Below are 18229 nucleotides of genomic sequence, written 5' to 3' on the forward strand. Positions count from 1 at the left end.
AAAAAGTTAAATTGGCAGTAGGTATATATATGAGTTCTCTCTCATGACATCTTCATTTGTATTTCTCAGCCCTCACAAACTTACGTGTCATGAAGTAGTAGGCGGGAATTAACTCATCTAGATAGTAACATCGTTTTGCAAACATTCTTCTAAACATGCATAAAGTTTTCCTAATTTCCCTTGTGTGGTGTTGTAGGGTATGTTCAGTATGAAACACCAGTGGGGACCTGGATGGGGAAAGATCCCTTGAATTCTATTGCCTGCCTGTTGACCTTGTTGATTGTGTCACTATTAACTGACAGCATGATTAGTGTGTTGCTCATGGTCTCAACCATTGGTCTGGCCCATATCTTTACAGGCTGCCTTCAAATAGGTTCAGCTTCAAATAGTTACACAAACCTGTAGGTGTTTTCTTTTCCCTTGATTTCTGGCGTCCCCTGCCGTGATATTCCCAGAATATTACTGAATGCGGCATAAAGTCACACTCTCTCACTCACTCTATTTGCTTGGGGACCGCTTCCGTGGTCTAATGGTAGAGTGTCCGCCCGGAGAGCAGAAGGTCCGGGGTTCGATCCCCGACTGCGTCATACCAAAAGACATTAAAAGATGGTACTTGTTGTTACCCTGTCTGGCACTCGGCATTAAGGGGCTAAAACAAGGACTGGTCGGCTTGGAGTGGGTATACTTTGTCTGATTGGGGTATTCATGTTAAACTGAGGCATGGTATCTCAGTGTGCTAGCACTATAAATCGGCATCAGTCCGGACTTGTACAAGCAGCCACACACACATATACACGTACATGCACGTCGCCATATAAGTGCAATAATCTTGGACGCAACGTTAAACCCTATTTCACCTCACCTCACCCATTTGCTTGGTATTAGATGGTTCGGTACCTGCTTTACAAATTTCTTCAGTTTTTTTATGTTTATTTACAAACAAAATATTACAGAATGGATATAGTGTGATGTTACAAACTAGTTGTGGAATGCATGTGCCTATAGTATGTATGGTGTCATACACCTAGTTTGGGATGCATTTAGCTTCAGATTTACCAGTTCAGATTAGCATTATATGGATGTTTGTTCAGGCATGGCCTGGGGGAGGTTAGAGACAATGTGGCCCAGAGTTTTGCCTTTTTCAGCAGTATTACTTACCAGATAAGTTGCCTCACCTATTTCTGTGTGGCAGTAATAACAAGATCACACCATGTTTTCTAACTCCTTCCCAGGCTATATCTGTCCAAATTGAAAATGCTGGGACAAAGATGGGGCAAAGATGCTGTATTCTTCTAATGCTAAACTATGAGCCATGTCTCCATACAATAGTTTGTATCTGATTATTGGCTCAATTGGTTGAAGTCCTGTTTGGATTTCATCATTGCTCACTGGATATAATCAGTTTGTTCTGACAAATCGGTTACTGTGAGTTATGTATTTTTCCTCCAGACATTACTGGTTAATGTATCTGCTTTTATCATGACATTTAACAAGTGTCTAAACGTTTGGAGTATTGGATGTGTATGTTTCTCCAAAATACATCATGGACACATCATTGATCATATTGCACAGGTACAGGATAGCAGATTAGCATTGATATTAATCATCAGGTGCCATAGTCTGAGGGGTTCATGATTGGGATACTGTTAAAAACTTCATACAGAAACATGTTGTTGGTAGGGAATACAGTATTTGTGTGTGTACTATGTTGTTGGTAGGGAATACAGTATTTGTGTGTGTACTATGTTGTTGGTAGGGAATACAGTATTTGTGTGTACTGTGTTGTTGGTAGGGAATACAGTAATTGTGTGTGTACTATGTTTTTGGTAGGGAATACAGTATTTGTGTGTGTACTATGTTGTTGGTAGGGAATACAGTATTTGTGTGTGTACTATGTATTTGGTAGGGAATACAGTATTTGTGTGTACTGTATTTGTGTGTACTATGTTGGTAGGGAATACAGTATTTGTGTGTACTATGTTGTTGGTAGGGAATACAGTATTTGTGTGTACTATGTTGTTGGTAGGGAATACAGTATTTGTGTGTACTATGTTGTTGGTAGGGAATACAGTATTTGTGTGTACTATGTTGTTGGTAGGGAATAGAGTATTTGTGTGTGTACTATGTTGTTGGTAGGGAATACAGTATTTGTGTGTACTATGTTGTTGGTAGGGAATACAGTATTTGTGTGTGTACTATGTTGTTGGTAGGGAATACAGTATTTGTGTGTACTATGTTGTTGGTAGGGAATACAGTATTTGTGTGTACTATGTTATTGGTAGGGAATACAGTATTTGTGTGTACTATGTTATTGGTAGGGAATACAGTATTTGTGTGTACAGTGTTGGTGGTAGGGAATACAGTATTTGTGTGTGTACTATGTTGTTGGTAGGGAATACAGTATTTGTGTGTACTATGTTATTGGTAGGGAATACAGTATTTGTGTGTACTATGTTGTTGGTAGGGAATACAGTATTTGTGTGTGTACTATGTTGTTGGTAGGGAATACAGTATTTGTGTGTACTATGTTGTTGGTAGGGAATACAGTATTTGTGTGTACTATGTTGTTGGTAGGAAATACAGTATTTGTGTGTGTACTATGTTGTTGGTAGGGAATACAGTATTTGTGTGTACTATGTTGTTGGTAGGGAATACAGTATTTGTGTGTGTACTATGTTGTTGGTAGGGAATACAGTATTTGTGTGTGTACTATGTTGTTGGTAGGGAATACAGTATTTGTGTGTACTATGTTGTTGGTAGGGAATACAGTATTTGTGTGTACTATGTTATTGGTAGGGAATACAGTATTTGTGTGTACTATGTTATTGGTAGGGAATACAGTATTTGTGTGTACAGTGTTGGTGGTAGGGAATACAGTATTTGTGTGTACTATGTTATTGGTAGGGAATACAGTATTTGTGTGTACAGTGTTGGTGGTAGGGAATACAGTATTTGTGTGTACTATGTTATTGGTAGGGAATACAGTATTTGTGTGTACAGTGTTGGTGGTAGGGAATACAGTATTTGTGTGTACTATGTTATTGGTAGGGAATACAGTATTTGTGTGTACTATGTTATTGGTAGGGAATACAGTATTTGTGTGTACAGTGTTGGTAGGGAATACAGTATTTGTGTGTACAGTGTTGTTGGTAGGGAATACAGTATTTGTGTGTACAGTGTTGGTGGTAGGGAATACAGTATTTGTGTGTACAGTGTTGTTGGTAGGGAATACAGTATTTGTGTGTACAGTGTTGGTGGTAGGGAATACAGTATTTGTGTGTACAGTGTTGGTGGTAGGGAATACAGTATTTGTGTGTACAGTGTTGGTGGTAGGGAATACAGTATTTGTGTGTAAAGTGTTGGTGGTAGGGAATACAGTATTTGTGTATACAGTGTTGGTGGTAGGGAATACAGTATTTGTGTGTACAGTGTTGGTGGTAGGGAATACAGTATTTGTGTGTACAGTGTTGGTGGTAGGAGACGTCAAGCTTGACATGCGTCCAATTTTCCCCTCGGGCATTCTTTATAAGATTAGATAATCTTGAAGATCAAGGTACTAACTTGGTGTTAAAAACTAACTATAACTGGGACATTGTTGAAAGCGGTGTTAAAACCAATTCACTCATTGAACTTTTGTATTTGTGTGTGGTTTGAAGGAGTACCTAGAGGACCAAGAGCGGAGCACAGAGGAGGAGTTTGTGGAGAAGATCTGGCCCAACATCAAGGAGATCTATAAGCCCCCAGTGGAGGCGAGTGAAACCAAGGGAGATGAAGATGTGACTCCACCAACAGCTACTGATGCAGTGAGTACATCATGTTCCCTTTTGTAATCGATACACCTGTCTCCTATCACTCAATACAGAAGTAGAACACCTGCATTTGTATAAATACATGTCAGTAGCTGATAGGGTTGTGTGTATAGAACACATGCATATATACAGTACATGTCAGTAGCTGATAGGGCTGTGTGTATAGAACACATGCATATATACAGTACATGTCAGTAGCTGATAGGGTTGTGTGTATAGAACACATGCATATATTCATTATACGTGTCAGTAGCTGATAGGGCTATGTATATAGAACACATGCATATATATAGTACGTGTCAGTAGCTGATAGGGCTGCGTGTATAGAACACATGCATATATACAGTACATGTCAGTAGCTGATAGGGCTGTGTGTATAGAACACATGCATATATACAGTACATGTCAGTAGCTGATAGGGTTGTGTGTATAGAACACATGCATATATACAGTACATGTCAGTAGCTGATAGGGCTGTGTGTATAGAACACATGCATATATACAGTACGTGTCAGTAGCTGATAGGGCTGTGTGTATAGAACACATGCATATATATACAGTTCATGTCAGTAGCTGATAGGGCTGCGTGTATAGAACACATGCATATATTCATTATACGTGTCAGTAGCTGATAGGGATGTGTGTATAGAACACATGCATATATACAGTACGTGTCAGTAGCTGATAGGGATTGTGTATAGAACACATGCATATATATACAGTTCATGTCAGTAGCTGATAGGGCTGTGTGTATGGAACACATGCATATATATACAGTACGTGTCAGTAGCTGATAGGGCTGCGTGTATAGAACACATGCATATATTCATTATGCGTGTCAGTAGCTGATAGGGCTGTGTGTATGGAACACATGCATATATATACAGTACGTGTCAGTAGCTGATAGGGCTGTGTGTATGGAACACATGCATATATATACAGTACATGTCAGTAGCTGATAGGGCTGTGTGTATAGAACACATGCATATATTCATTATGCGTGTCAGTAGCTGATAGGGCTGTGTGTATGGAACACATGCATATATATACAGTACGTGTCAGTAGCTGATAGGGCTGTGTGTATACAACACATGCATATATACAGTACATGTCAGTAGCTGATAGGGCTATGTGTATAGAACACATGCATATATACAGTACATGTCAGTAGCTGATAGGGCTATGTGTATAGAACACATGCATATATACAGTACATGTCAGTAGCTGATAGGGCTGTGTGTATAGAACACATGCATATATTCATTATACGTGTCAGTAGCTGATAGGGCTGTGTGTATAGAACACATGTATAAATTCATTATACATGTCAGTAGCTGATAGGGCTGTGTGTATAGAACACATGCATATATTCATTATACATGTCAGTAGCTGATAGGGCTGTGTGTATGGAACACATGCATATATATACAGTACATGTCAGTAGCTGATAGGGCTGTGTGTATAGAACACATGCATATATTCATTATACGTGTCAGTAGCTGATAGGGCTATGTGTATAGAACACATGCATATATACAGTACATGTCAGTAGCTGATAGGGCTGTGTGTATAGAACACATGCATATATTCATTATACGTGTCAGTAGCTGATAGGGCTGTGTGTATAGAACACATGCATATATTCATTATACATGTCAGTAGCTGATAGGGCTGTGTGTACATGCCCCACACTGTTGCTGTATGTACACATGCCCCACACTGTTGCTGTATGTACACATGCCCCACACTGTAGTTGTATGTACACATGCCCACACTGTAGTTGTATGTACACATGCCCACACTGTAGTTGTATGTACACATGCCCCACACTGTAGTTGTATGTACACATGCCCACACTGTAGTTGTATGTACACATGCCCCACACTGTAGTTGTATGTACACATGCCCCACACTGTAGTTGAATGTACACATGCCCCACACTGTAGTTGTAGGTACACATGCCCCACACTGTAGTTGTATGTACACATGCCCCACACTGTAGTTGAATGTACACATGCCCCACACTGTAGTTGAATGTACACATGCCCCACACTGTAGTTGTATGTACACATGCCCACACTGTAGTTGTAGGTACACATGCCCCACACTGTAGTTGTATGTACACATGCCCCACACTGTAGTTGAATGTACACATGCCCCACACTGTAGTTGTAGGTACACATGCCCCACACTGTAGTTGTATGTACACATTCCCCACATTGTTGCTGTATGTACACATGCCCCACATTGTTGCTGTATGTACACATGCCCCACACTGTAGTTGTATGTACACATGCCCACACTGAAGTTGTATGTACACATGCCCCACACAGTGGTTGTATGTACACATGCCCCACACAGTGGTTGTAGGTACACATGCCCCACACTGTAGTTGTATGTACACATGCCCCACACTGTAGCTGTATGTACACATGCCCACACTGTAGTTGTATGTACACATGCCCCACACTGTTGCTGTATGTACACATGCCCCACACTGTAGTTGTATGTACACATGCCCCACACTGTAGTTGTATGTACACATGCCCACACTGTAGTTGTATGTACACATGCCCCACACTGTAGTTGTATGTACACATGCCCACACTGTAGTTGTAGGTACACATGGCCCACACTGTAGTTGTATGTACACATGCCCCACACTGTAGTTGTATGTACACATGCCCACACTGTAGTTGTAGGTACACATGGCCCACACTGTAGTTGTATGTACACATGCCCCACACTGTAGTTGTATGTACACATGCCCACACTGTAGTTGTAGGTACACATGGCCCACACTGTAGTTGTATGTACACATGCCCACACTGTAGTTGTATGTACACATGCCCCACACAGTGGTTGTAGGTACACATGCCCCACACTGTAGTTGTATGTACACATGCCCCACACTGTAGTTGTATGTACACATGCCCCACACTGTAGCTGTATGTACACATGCCCACACTGTAGTTGTATGTACACATGCCCCACACTGTTGCTGTATGTACACATGCCCCACACTGTAGTTGTATGTACACATGCCCCACACTGTAGTTGTATGTACACATGCCCACACTGTAGTTGTATGTACACATGCCCCACACTGTAGTTGTATGTACACATGCCCACATTGTTGCTGTATGTACACATGCCCCACACTGTAGTTGTATGTACACATGCCCACACTGTAGTTGTATGTACACATGCCCCACACAGTGGTTGTATGTACACATGCCCACACTGTAGTCGTATGTACACATGCCCCACACTGTAGTTGTATGTACACATGCCCCACACAGTGGTTGTATGTACACATGCCCCACACTGTAGTTGTATGTACACATGCCCCACACAGTGGTTGTATGTACACATGCCCACACTGTAGTTGTATGTACACATGCCCCACACTGTAGTTGTATGTACACATGCCCCACCCTGTAGTTGTATGTACACATGCCCCACACAGTGGTTGTATGTACACATGCCCCACACTGTAGTTGTATGTACACATGCCCCACACTGTAGTTGTATGTACACATGCCCCACACTGTAGTTGTATGTACACATGCCCCACACAGTGGTTGTATGTACACATGCCCCACACTGTAGTTGTATGTACACATGCCCCACACTGTAGTTGTATGTACACATGCCCCACACTGTAGTTGTATGTACACATGCCCCACACTGTAGTTGTATGTACACATGCCCCACACAGTGGTTGTATGTACACATGCCCACACTGTAGTTGTATGTACACATGCCCACACTGTAGTTGTATGTACACATGCCCCACACAGTGGTTGTATGTACACATGCCCCACACTGTAGTTGTATGTACACATGCCCCACACTGTAGTTGTAGGTACACATGCCCCACACTGTAGTTGTATGTACACATAGCCCACACTGTAGTTGTATGTACACATGCCCCACACAGTGGTTGTATGTACACATGCCCCACACTGTAGTTGTATGTACACATGCCCACACTGTAGTTGTATGTACACATGCCCCACACTGTAGTTGTATGTACACATGCCCACACTGTAGTTGTATGTACACATGCCCCACACTGTAGTTGTAGGTACACATGCCCACACTGTAGTTGTGTGTACACATGCCCCACACTGTAGTTGTGTGTACACATGCCCACACTGTAGTTGTATGTACACATGCCCCACACTGTAGTTGTATGTACACATGCCCACACTGTAGTTGTATGTACACATGCCCCACACTGTAGTTGTAGGTACACATGCCCACACTGTAGTTGTATGTACACATGCCCACACTGTAGTTGTATGTACACATGCCCCACACTGTAGTTGTGTGTACACATGCCCCACACTGTAGTTGTATGTACACATGCCCCACACTGTAGTTGTGTGTACACATGCCCCACACTGTAGTTGTATGTACACATGCCCACACTGTAGTTGTATGTACACATGCCCCACACTGTAGTTGTAGGTACACATGCCCACACTGTAGTTGTGTGTACACATGCCCCACACTGTAGTTGTGTGTACACATGCCCACACTGTAGTTGTGTGTACACATGCCCACACTGTAGTTGTGTGTACACATGCCCACACTGTAGTTGTATGTACACATGCCCCACACAGTGGTTGTATGTACACATGCCCACACTGTAGTTGTATGTACACATTCCCCACACTGTAGTTGTATGTACACATGCCCACACTGTAGTTGTATGTACACATGCCCCACACTGTAGTTGTGTGTACACATGCCCCACACTGTAGTTGTATGTACACATGCCCCACACTGTAGTTGTGTGTACACATGCCCCACACTGTAGTTGTATGTACACATGCCCACACTGTAGTTGTATGTACACATGCCCCACACTGTAGTTGTAGGTACACATGCCCACACTGTAGTTGTGTGTACACATGCCCCACACTGTAGTTGTGTGTACACATGCCCACACTGTAGTTGTGTGTACACATGCCCACACTGTAGTTGTGTGTACACATGCCCACACTGTAGTTGTATGTACACATGCCCCACACAGTGGTTGTATGTACACATGCCCACACTGTAGTTGTATGTACACATTCCCCACACTGTAGTTGTATGTACACATGCCCCACACTGTTGCTGTATGTACACATGCCCCACACAGTGGTTGTATGTACACATGCCCACACTGTAGTTGTATGTACACATTCCCCACACTGTAGTTGTATGTACACATGCCCCACACTGTTGCTGTATGTACACATGCCCCACACAGTGGTTGTATGTACACATGCCCACACTGTAGTTGTATGTACACATGCCCACACTGTAGTTGTATGTACACATGCCCCACACAGTGGTTGTATGTACACATGCCCCACACTGTAGTTGTATGTACACATGCCCCACACTGTAGTTGTAGGTACACATGCCCCACACTGTAGTTGTATGTACACATAGCCCACACTGTAGTTGTATGTACACATGCCCCACACAGTGGTTGTATGTACACATGCCCCACACTGTAGTTGTATGTACACATGCCCACACTGTAGTTGTATGTACACATGCCCCACACTGTAGTTGTATGTACACATGCCCACACTGTAGTTGTATGTACACATGCCCCACACTGTAGTTGTAGGTACACATGCCCACACTGTAGTTGTGTGTACACATGCCCCACACTGTAGTTGTGTGTACACATGCCCACACTGTAGTTGTATGTACACATGCCCCACACTGTAGTTGTATGTACACATGCCCACACTGTAGTTGTATGTACACATGCCCCACACTGTAGTTGTAGGTACACATGCCCACACTGTAGTTGTATGTACACATGCCCACACTGTAGTTGTATGTACACATGCCCCACACTGTAGTTGTGTGTACACATGCCCCACACTGTAGTTGTATGTACACATGCCCCACACTGTAGTTGTGTGTACACATGCCCCACACTGTAGTTGTATGTACACATGCCCACACTGTAGTTGTATGTACACATGCCCCACACTGTAGTTGTAGGTACACATGCCCACACTGTAGTTGTGTGTACACATGCCCACACTGTAGTTGTGTGTACACATGCCCACACTGTAGTTGTATGTACACATGCCCCACACTGTAGTTGTGTGTACACATGCCCACACTGTAGTTGTGTGTACACATGCCCCACACTGTAGTTGTATGTACACATGCCCACACTGTAGTTGTATGTACACATGCCCCACACTGTAGTTGTGTGTACACATGCCCACACTGTAGTTGTGTGTACACATGCCCACACTGTAGTTGTGTGTACACATGCCCACACTGTAGTTGTATGTACACATGCCCCACACAGTGGTTGTATGTACACATGCCCACACTGTAGTTGTATGTACACATTCCCCACACTGTAGTTGTATGTACACATGCCCCACACTGTTGCTGTATGTACACATGCCCCACACAGTGGTTGTATGTACACATGCCCACACTGTAGTTGTATGTACACATGCCCACACTGTAGCTGTATGTACACATGCCCCACACTGTTGCTGTATGTACACATGCCCCACATTGTTGCTGTATGTACACATGCCCCACACTGTAGTTGTAGGTACACATGCCCACACTGTAGTTGTATGTACACATGCCCCACACTGTTGCTGTATGTACACATGCCCCACACAGTGGTTGTATGTACACATGCCCACACTGTAGTTGTATGTACACATGCCCACACTGTAGCTGTATGTACACATGCCCCACACAGTGGTTGTATGTGAACATGCCCACACTGTAGTTGTATGTACACATGCCCCACACAGTGGTTGTATGTACACATGCCCCACACTGTAGTTGTATGTACACATGCCCACACTGTAGTTGTATGTACACATGCCCCACACTGTAGTTGTATGTACACATGCCCACACTGTAGTTGTATGTACACATGCCCCACACTGTAGTTGTAGGTACACATGCCCACACTGTAGTTGTGTGTACACATGCCCCACACAGTGGTTGTATGTACACATGCCCCACACTGTAGTTGTATGTACACATGCCCACACTGTAGTTGTATGTACACATGCCCACACTGTAGTTGTATGTACACATGCCCCACACTGTAGTTGTATGTACACATGCCCACACAGTGGTTGTATGTACACATGCCCACACTGTAGTTGTATGTACACATGCCCACACTGTAGTTGTATGTACACATGCCCCACACTGTAGTTGTATGTACACATGCCCCACACTGTAGTTGTATGTACACATGCCCCACACAGTGGTTGTAGGTACACATGCCCCACACTGTAGTTGTATGTACACATGCCCACACTGTAGTTGTATGTACACATGCCCACACTGTAGTTGTATGTACACATGCCCACACTGTAGTTGTATGTACACATGCCCCACACAGTGGTTGTATGTACACATGCCCACACTGTAGTTGTATGTACACATGGCCCACACTGTAGTTGTATGTACACATGCCCCACACAGTGGTTGTATGTACACATGCCCCACACAGTAGTTGTATGTACACATGCCCACACTGTAGTTGTATGTACACATGCCCCACACAGTGGTTGTATGTACACATGCCCCACACAGTAGTTGTATGTACACATGCCCACACTGTAGTTGTAGGTACACATGCCCCACACTGTAGTTGTATGTACACATGCCCCACACTGTAGTTGTAGGTACACATGCCCCACACTGTAGTTGTATGTACACATAGCCCACACTGTAGTTGTATGTACACATGCCCCACACAGTGGTTGTATGTACACATGCCCACACTGTAGTTGTATGTACACATGCCCACACTGTAGTTGTATGTACACATGCCCACACTGTAGTTGTATGTACACATGCCCCACACAGTGGTTGTATGTACACATGCCCACACTGTAGTTGTATGTACACATGCCCACACTGTAGTTGTATGTACACATGCCCACACTGTAGTTGTATGTACACATGCCCCACACTGTAGTTGTAGGTACACATGCCCCACACTGTAGTTGTATGTACACATGCCCCACACTGTAGTTGTATGTACACATGCCCACACTGTAGTTGTATGTACACATGCCCACACTGTAGTTGTATGTACACATGCCCCACACTGTAGTTGTATGTACACATGCCCACACTGTAGTTGTATGTACACATGCCCACACTGTAGTTGTATGTACACATGCCCCACACAGTGGTTGTATGTACACATGCCCACACTGTAGTTGTATGTACACATGCCCCACACTGTAGTTGTAGGTACACATGCCCACACTGTAGTTGTGTGTACACATGCCCACACTGTAGTTGTATGTACACATGCCCCACACTGTAGTTGTATGTACACATGCCCCACACAGTGGATGTATGTACACATGCCCCACACTGTAGTTGTATGTACACATGCCCACACTGTAGTTGTAGGTACACATGCCCACACTGTAGTTGTGTGTACACATGCCCACACTGTAGTTGTATGTACACATGCCCACACTGTAGTTGTATGTACACATGCCCCACATTGTTGCTGTATGTACACATGCCCCACACTGTGGTTGTATGTACACATGCCCCACATTGTTGCTGTATGTACACATGCCCCACACTGTAGTTGTATGTACACATGCCCCACACTGTAGACTTTGTAGGTACACATGCCCCACACTGTAGTTGTATGTACACATGCCCCACACTGTAGTTGTATGTACACATGCCCCACACAGTGGTTGTATGTACACATGCCCACACTGTAGTTGTATGTACACATGCCCCACACTGTAGTTGTATGTACACATGCCCCACACTGTAGTTGTATGTACACATGCCCCACACAGTGGTTGTATGTACACATGCCCCACACTGTAGTTGTATGTACACATGCCCCACACAGTGGTTGTATGTACACATGCCCACACTGTAGTTGTATGTACACATGCCCCACACTGTAGTTGTATGTACACATGCCCCACACTGTAGTTGTATGTACACATGCCCCACACTGTAGTTTGTACACATCATCAATGGATGAATGATAAATTAATTAATAAATCTTGATTTTGTACCCTGAAGAATGCATTAACTTTTTCATTTAGTACATGTGACTTTATGTTTAAAACAACATATATCTGTTTCACAGAAAAATATTATTCTTCAAAATGCTCAAATTACCCTTCAGTAACATCTTTTGTAGTTTGGTTACAACAAATAGATTCAATAACATCATAATTAGATGAAAAATGTCTGTTAAGAACTATTTCAGACAGTCACTGTGACATGCATCATAATTCATGTACTCCTGCCTAAATGACCGACTTGATTAAAGTTTTCCAAACGTTTTGCAAAGTTGTCAATAAACCTGTCATGATCATGTGCTTGTCATCATATTGAAGTAAAGATTGATTCATTGATTGCTGTAGAATGCGTTTGACTGTTGCTGTCAAGTCTAGGCACAGTTCTAGTCGATAGTTTTGGTGTGTATTTCTTCTTTCTGTGACTGGGTGGGTCGGGTGGCCTGGTGTCATGCTGTCATGCTGAAGACCCTGGTTCCCTTCCCAACATGGGGACAATGTGTGAAGACTATCAGGTGTCCCCCGCAGTGATATTGCTGGAATATCGCTAAAAGCGGCGTAAAACTATACTCACTCACACATCTGTGACTGGGATGGATTGTAGCGAGGACATTCAATGTCAGACATGCAGTCTAACACTCTGACTCTTTCCTTTGTATGATTAAACCCTGAGTTAAAAATTAAACTGTCTAAATGATCAGAAATAACGCTTTACAATCCCTTTCGTTTCCCTAGGATTGTGGAAGTAGACAGCAAGTGTTTATGCCACTTCAAGCATACGGTCTCATGAAAAATGTATGAACACCAAAATTTGTCAGTCATACACTTATGAACCTGCGTTTCACATTCATGTGAACAGCCTCTCCTCCGATAGAAGACCTGTTTACAAAGTTAACTTCACATCAAAAAGTTATTCCACAATGATCTGCCCTTCATAGTTCAGTGGTCGTCCATACACCTCTGTTTCTCTTACACAAGTTGAATAATAGAGAGAAACTTTTCACAATTGTTGATGTAAGTGTCAGTGGCTTTAATTTGATGCCATAAAACCTTTTTGCTACTTACAATCACTGATTTGAACATCATACAAGTTTGAAGGTGATAGCTCACCTGAATACCCACCAAACGGTAGGTAGCAGGAAGAGTGTTCATATGAAATATTATTGTTTGCATTATGTCAAGGGAGACTGACACACGGCTTTGTTAAATGTTAGACACGCTGCTGTTTGGTTTTTATTGTATATTTGAGTAAATCAATGTAATGCATTATTAAGTGTATTTACAGCATTGATGAAATTGCCTCTGTAAGAGCTTCTGTTGTTCCCAAGTCCATATTTAAAACCAGTTAAGTCCACAAAAACAATGAATAATTTGGTTCACTGTTAACTGTTTACATGTTTGCTTGTTACTCTGTCTGTCTTTCTGCACATAAGGGGCGGTCGGGTAGCATAGTGGTAAAAGCGTTCGTTCGTAACGCCGAAGACCCGGGTTTGATTCCCGACAATGTGTGAAGCCCATTTCTGGTGTCCCCCACCATGATATTGCTGGAATATTGCTGAAAGAGGCGTAAAACCCTACTCACTCACTCCCTCACTTTCGGCACATACATAGCATCTTCAATGTATCCAGCTCCTTGTGAGAGGTATAAGTTGGTCCAAGGCACAAACGTCCATGTATTGTTTGTTATCAAATTGTGTGTGCACTTTGAACATTGAAGAAGTTTAAAGGGTGAAACATTGAGGAGATGAAGACTGTGTGTAGGGCAAAGTGACCTAAATTGAATTTGGTACTGAATGAGCAGCATTTCAAATGTTAAATTTAAGGTCTACCATGAGAAAATTAAATGCAAACTCTTTGGTGTTGTGAAATTATTGAGTGAAGCAGCATTTGTTGAGACTGACTTTTGAGTGGGCTGTTGGTATGAATTAAAGAAACACTCATATTAGCCTTTGAACAACAGAGGGCACTGTATATGCCTATAAACATTTATTTTATGTCTTAATCCTTTACTTGGATACATGACCAGCACTGGAAATGTGTATTCAATTCAGTGTTACCCGAAAGATGTGACATTAGTCAGATGTTAGAATAGCCCAAACTTTCAAGCTATCTGTTGTCTTTATAAAACTTAAGATACACTTTCTTTGTCGACATTGCAGTTACTGCAACTCTGCATTTTGTAACATATTATTGTATATCTTGATTCTAGCATGCCCACCGATAGATTGTGATAGAAGTATCTATAAAAATTAGCTTTCACAGGGATGTGGTCATCAAATCAGAGCTGGTAATTGCGATTTAAAATCAAGTATTTTTGATATTCATAGAAGAAATCAAAGTTGGAGAAAGTGTGTGGTATTATGGAAAAGCTGACAATTCCTAATCTTCACCTGCAGTTCAACCCATAATTGTTGGGACTTGATCTGAGACTCCCACCCAACTTATAGAGTAGTACCAGTGTAGACTCAACAATCAGTACAATACATTAGATGTTTTCCAATGTTACCATGGGTGTAGGAGTTATTGAACTCAAGGTACAGTGTAGACCACTTTTGCCTTTCAACTGGTGATAATAACAATATTGTCAGGAAGGCCAGGAAGGATGACACACCCAACTCTGTGCCTTCTCCACCTGATATGACTATGTCCTTGATAGGTGTGACCTTGGTGTACCTCCTCCTACCTCCTCCTACCCTGTGATTCATTGTAGGTGAAACCCCCCAGTATTAGCTCTGACAGAAAGCAGGTGCCCCCTCCCCTAGAAGATATACCAGAGGGAGGGGCACCTGATGACATTGAGGATGAGGATGAGGATGGAAGTGAAGATGAGGAGGATGAAGATGATTATAATATCCCTGTGAGTAGAGAATGCCCTTTCTGTCTGCTTGCCTAACATCCTTCTATTGTGGTGATGTTCCAGATGTGGCCTTGCATCAGAGTAAGACTGGGCAAGGTATTAGTACACACTGGTTCCAAGTGAACCAGGCTCTTGAGAGGAATGCCAATTCTGTTCCATCATAGCTGGAGGCAATCAACCAGATAAGGATTACTGCTTTGTTAGTTATGTGTACATGCAAACACAACTGTTAAACCTTAATGTCAGCTGTATATTTCAACAGCCCTCGTAGCAACATCTAGAATGCAAGTTTTTGCTAGAGTTTGACCACTGCAGCTGCAATTATTTCAACCCAGGCTAACAACAATTGCTAGATACTTGTAAACATGCTATGTGTATACTACTCAACTTTTGACAGGAACAGCTCAGTTATGTATGTTGAGTTATATATATGTGTGCTGGAGACAAAGTAACAGAGAACATTTAACAAAAGGAAAACAAGGAACATACATTTCAGATAAATCTTCAATCAAGTTCATTCATTCAATTGAAATATTCATAGAATATCATTCTATATAACTTGTGTGCTTCCAATTTTGATCCAATCATTTTGATTTGCACTATTCTTTGCATGTAATGCAAACAATCAATCAGTGTGTATGCATTATTGCTGACATGTTAACATCACTGGGGAACTACTCAAACAGCCCTGTGTAATGGTGCTTGTTAGGTCTTATCAGACTGCAGCTTCTGTGACATGGCCCACCTATTGTTTCAAAAATCTTTTCTTTGAGGCTTTGAATGTTTTGATCTTTGGAATCATTATTAAGAATTTCCCTTTGTGTGACTTCATTGGAGTATGAACCTTCATAGAGTGAGGGCCAAACTGTATGAGCATCAGAGCTTGCATTAATATTTTAAATCACTATTTCATACCTCAAAGGATGTATGCACTATTTTATGTTGCATGTGACTTCATGTTTACACTGACAGCCATACAACAATCAGCTGTATTGCAGAATAAAATAGTTCCTCAAAATGAGAGGTAATATGACATATGCTCAACTTACCCTAAAGTAGTTTGGTTATCGTCTGTTGAATCCAGTGGTTAAATTGTCATACATGTAAGGTGCCATCAAACATTTAGTAATTACCAACAAAGATTCATAAACACTGATGGTCAGGGCACTTTTTTTACCTGATTTGGGTACCCTTCAGGTAATTTATTAGCAGGCGCATCAAACAGCACTGCTTAAAGGTTTGGGTGAAATATTTTTTACCGTTGCTGCTGCCACCATCACCTGTAATGTTTCTAATGACTGCTGCACAAAAACATTATCCTTCAATGAACTTCCAAATTTCCTTGGGTAATTCTTTTAGCACATGTCATCAAAGGTTAAAAGATCAAGGTCACGACACCTGATACCTGAGGTGTTTCCACTTCTTGGATTCTTATTTGCTCTAAGGATCATAGTGATGGATCCTGGTCTCCTGGTCTCTACTGTAGACATGTAGGAGATCATGAAGGATTGCTTCTGTTGACCCATACCAGAAACCTGTGGTCTCTTCTAACATAGAGAGTGCAACGCAGCTGTTAATCCATACCAGGTTGTGAACAATGTGAATGTTTTCTTTTGAGGCGCTGGTGGTGAGCCGACCTGAGCAAGGGTCATCTTCCAAACTGTCTCTCGTCTAAATAAAATCCATTTATTGGCTTGGTATGGGCAGCCTCCCCACATGATTGCTCTGTACACAGTTTTGTCCATTTCAATGCTAAGGAGTAGGGTACCTCAGAGTCAAAGTCAATTATCACTGGACTGAAGCATGCCAGGGGTAGCCTAGTCGGGTAGCCTAGTGGTTAAAGCGTTCGCTCGTCACGCCGAAGACCCGGGTTCTATTCCCGACATGGGTACAATGTGTGAAGCCCATTTCTGGTGTCCCCCGCCGTGATATTGCTGGGATATTGCTAAAAGCGGCGTAAAACCATACTCAGTCAGTGAAGCATGCCAAATTGTTAAAGATGACTTAAAAACACACGCCATACTGATATATATGCCACACATATGCATAACAAACTAGATATGCCTTGCCTAAATTTTTTGCCTTGCCTAAATGCTTTATTATTATTACATGTTAATAAAAATGCTAAAAATGCTAAAAGTGCTTGTCAGTAATACTGATCACAGGTCAGGGTGTTTCCATTTGTAATCTAGTTTGTTGCCCACCCCAGCACTACAGTGTATGTAGCACATGTGGGCATGCATCCCCTGTACACTGTATGTATCAATATCTGTCTCACTGTATAGCAACCATAAGGAGAATGACAATTCATGTTGCAATATTCAAAATATATCAGTCTGAGATTGATGAACACTGTTTTGAAGTTGTTCCACCAGACAGTGTTTCCAATGTCGTCTTGATGTCATGCAGGATGTGTCATGCATGGCTGTAACAGGGACACAGTGCTGCCAGAAACCTGCAATCTTTCTGTGAGGGCC

General features: G+C 42.3%; 1 protein-coding gene across 3 annotated transcripts in view; it reads left to right on the forward strand.

Annotated features, from left to right (window-relative positions):
• The window catches only part of LOC124118787 (glucosidase 2 subunit beta-like), a 57882-nt gene that overhangs the window by 24564 nt on the left and 15089 nt on the right, over window positions 1-18229 (forward strand). For 2 of the 3 annotated variants that reach the window (XM_046481066.2, XM_046481065.2), the window contains exons 10-11: window positions 3657-3803; window positions 15606-15752. In XM_046481066.2, the coding sequence (XP_046337022.1) occupies window positions 3657-3803; window positions 15606-15752 (294 nt within the window). The remainder of the gene's footprint in view (window positions 1-3656; window positions 3804-15605; window positions 15753-18229) is intronic. The other variant, XM_046481068.2, reaches the window with a different exon arrangement.

The sequence above is a fragment of the Haliotis rufescens genome, unplaced genomic scaffold (assembly GCF_023055435.1).
Source record: "Haliotis rufescens isolate VD_foot unplaced genomic scaffold, xgHalRufe1.0.p SCAF_2, whole genome shotgun sequence".
NCBI lineage: Eukaryota > Metazoa > Mollusca > Gastropoda > Lepetellida > Haliotidae > Haliotis > Haliotis rufescens.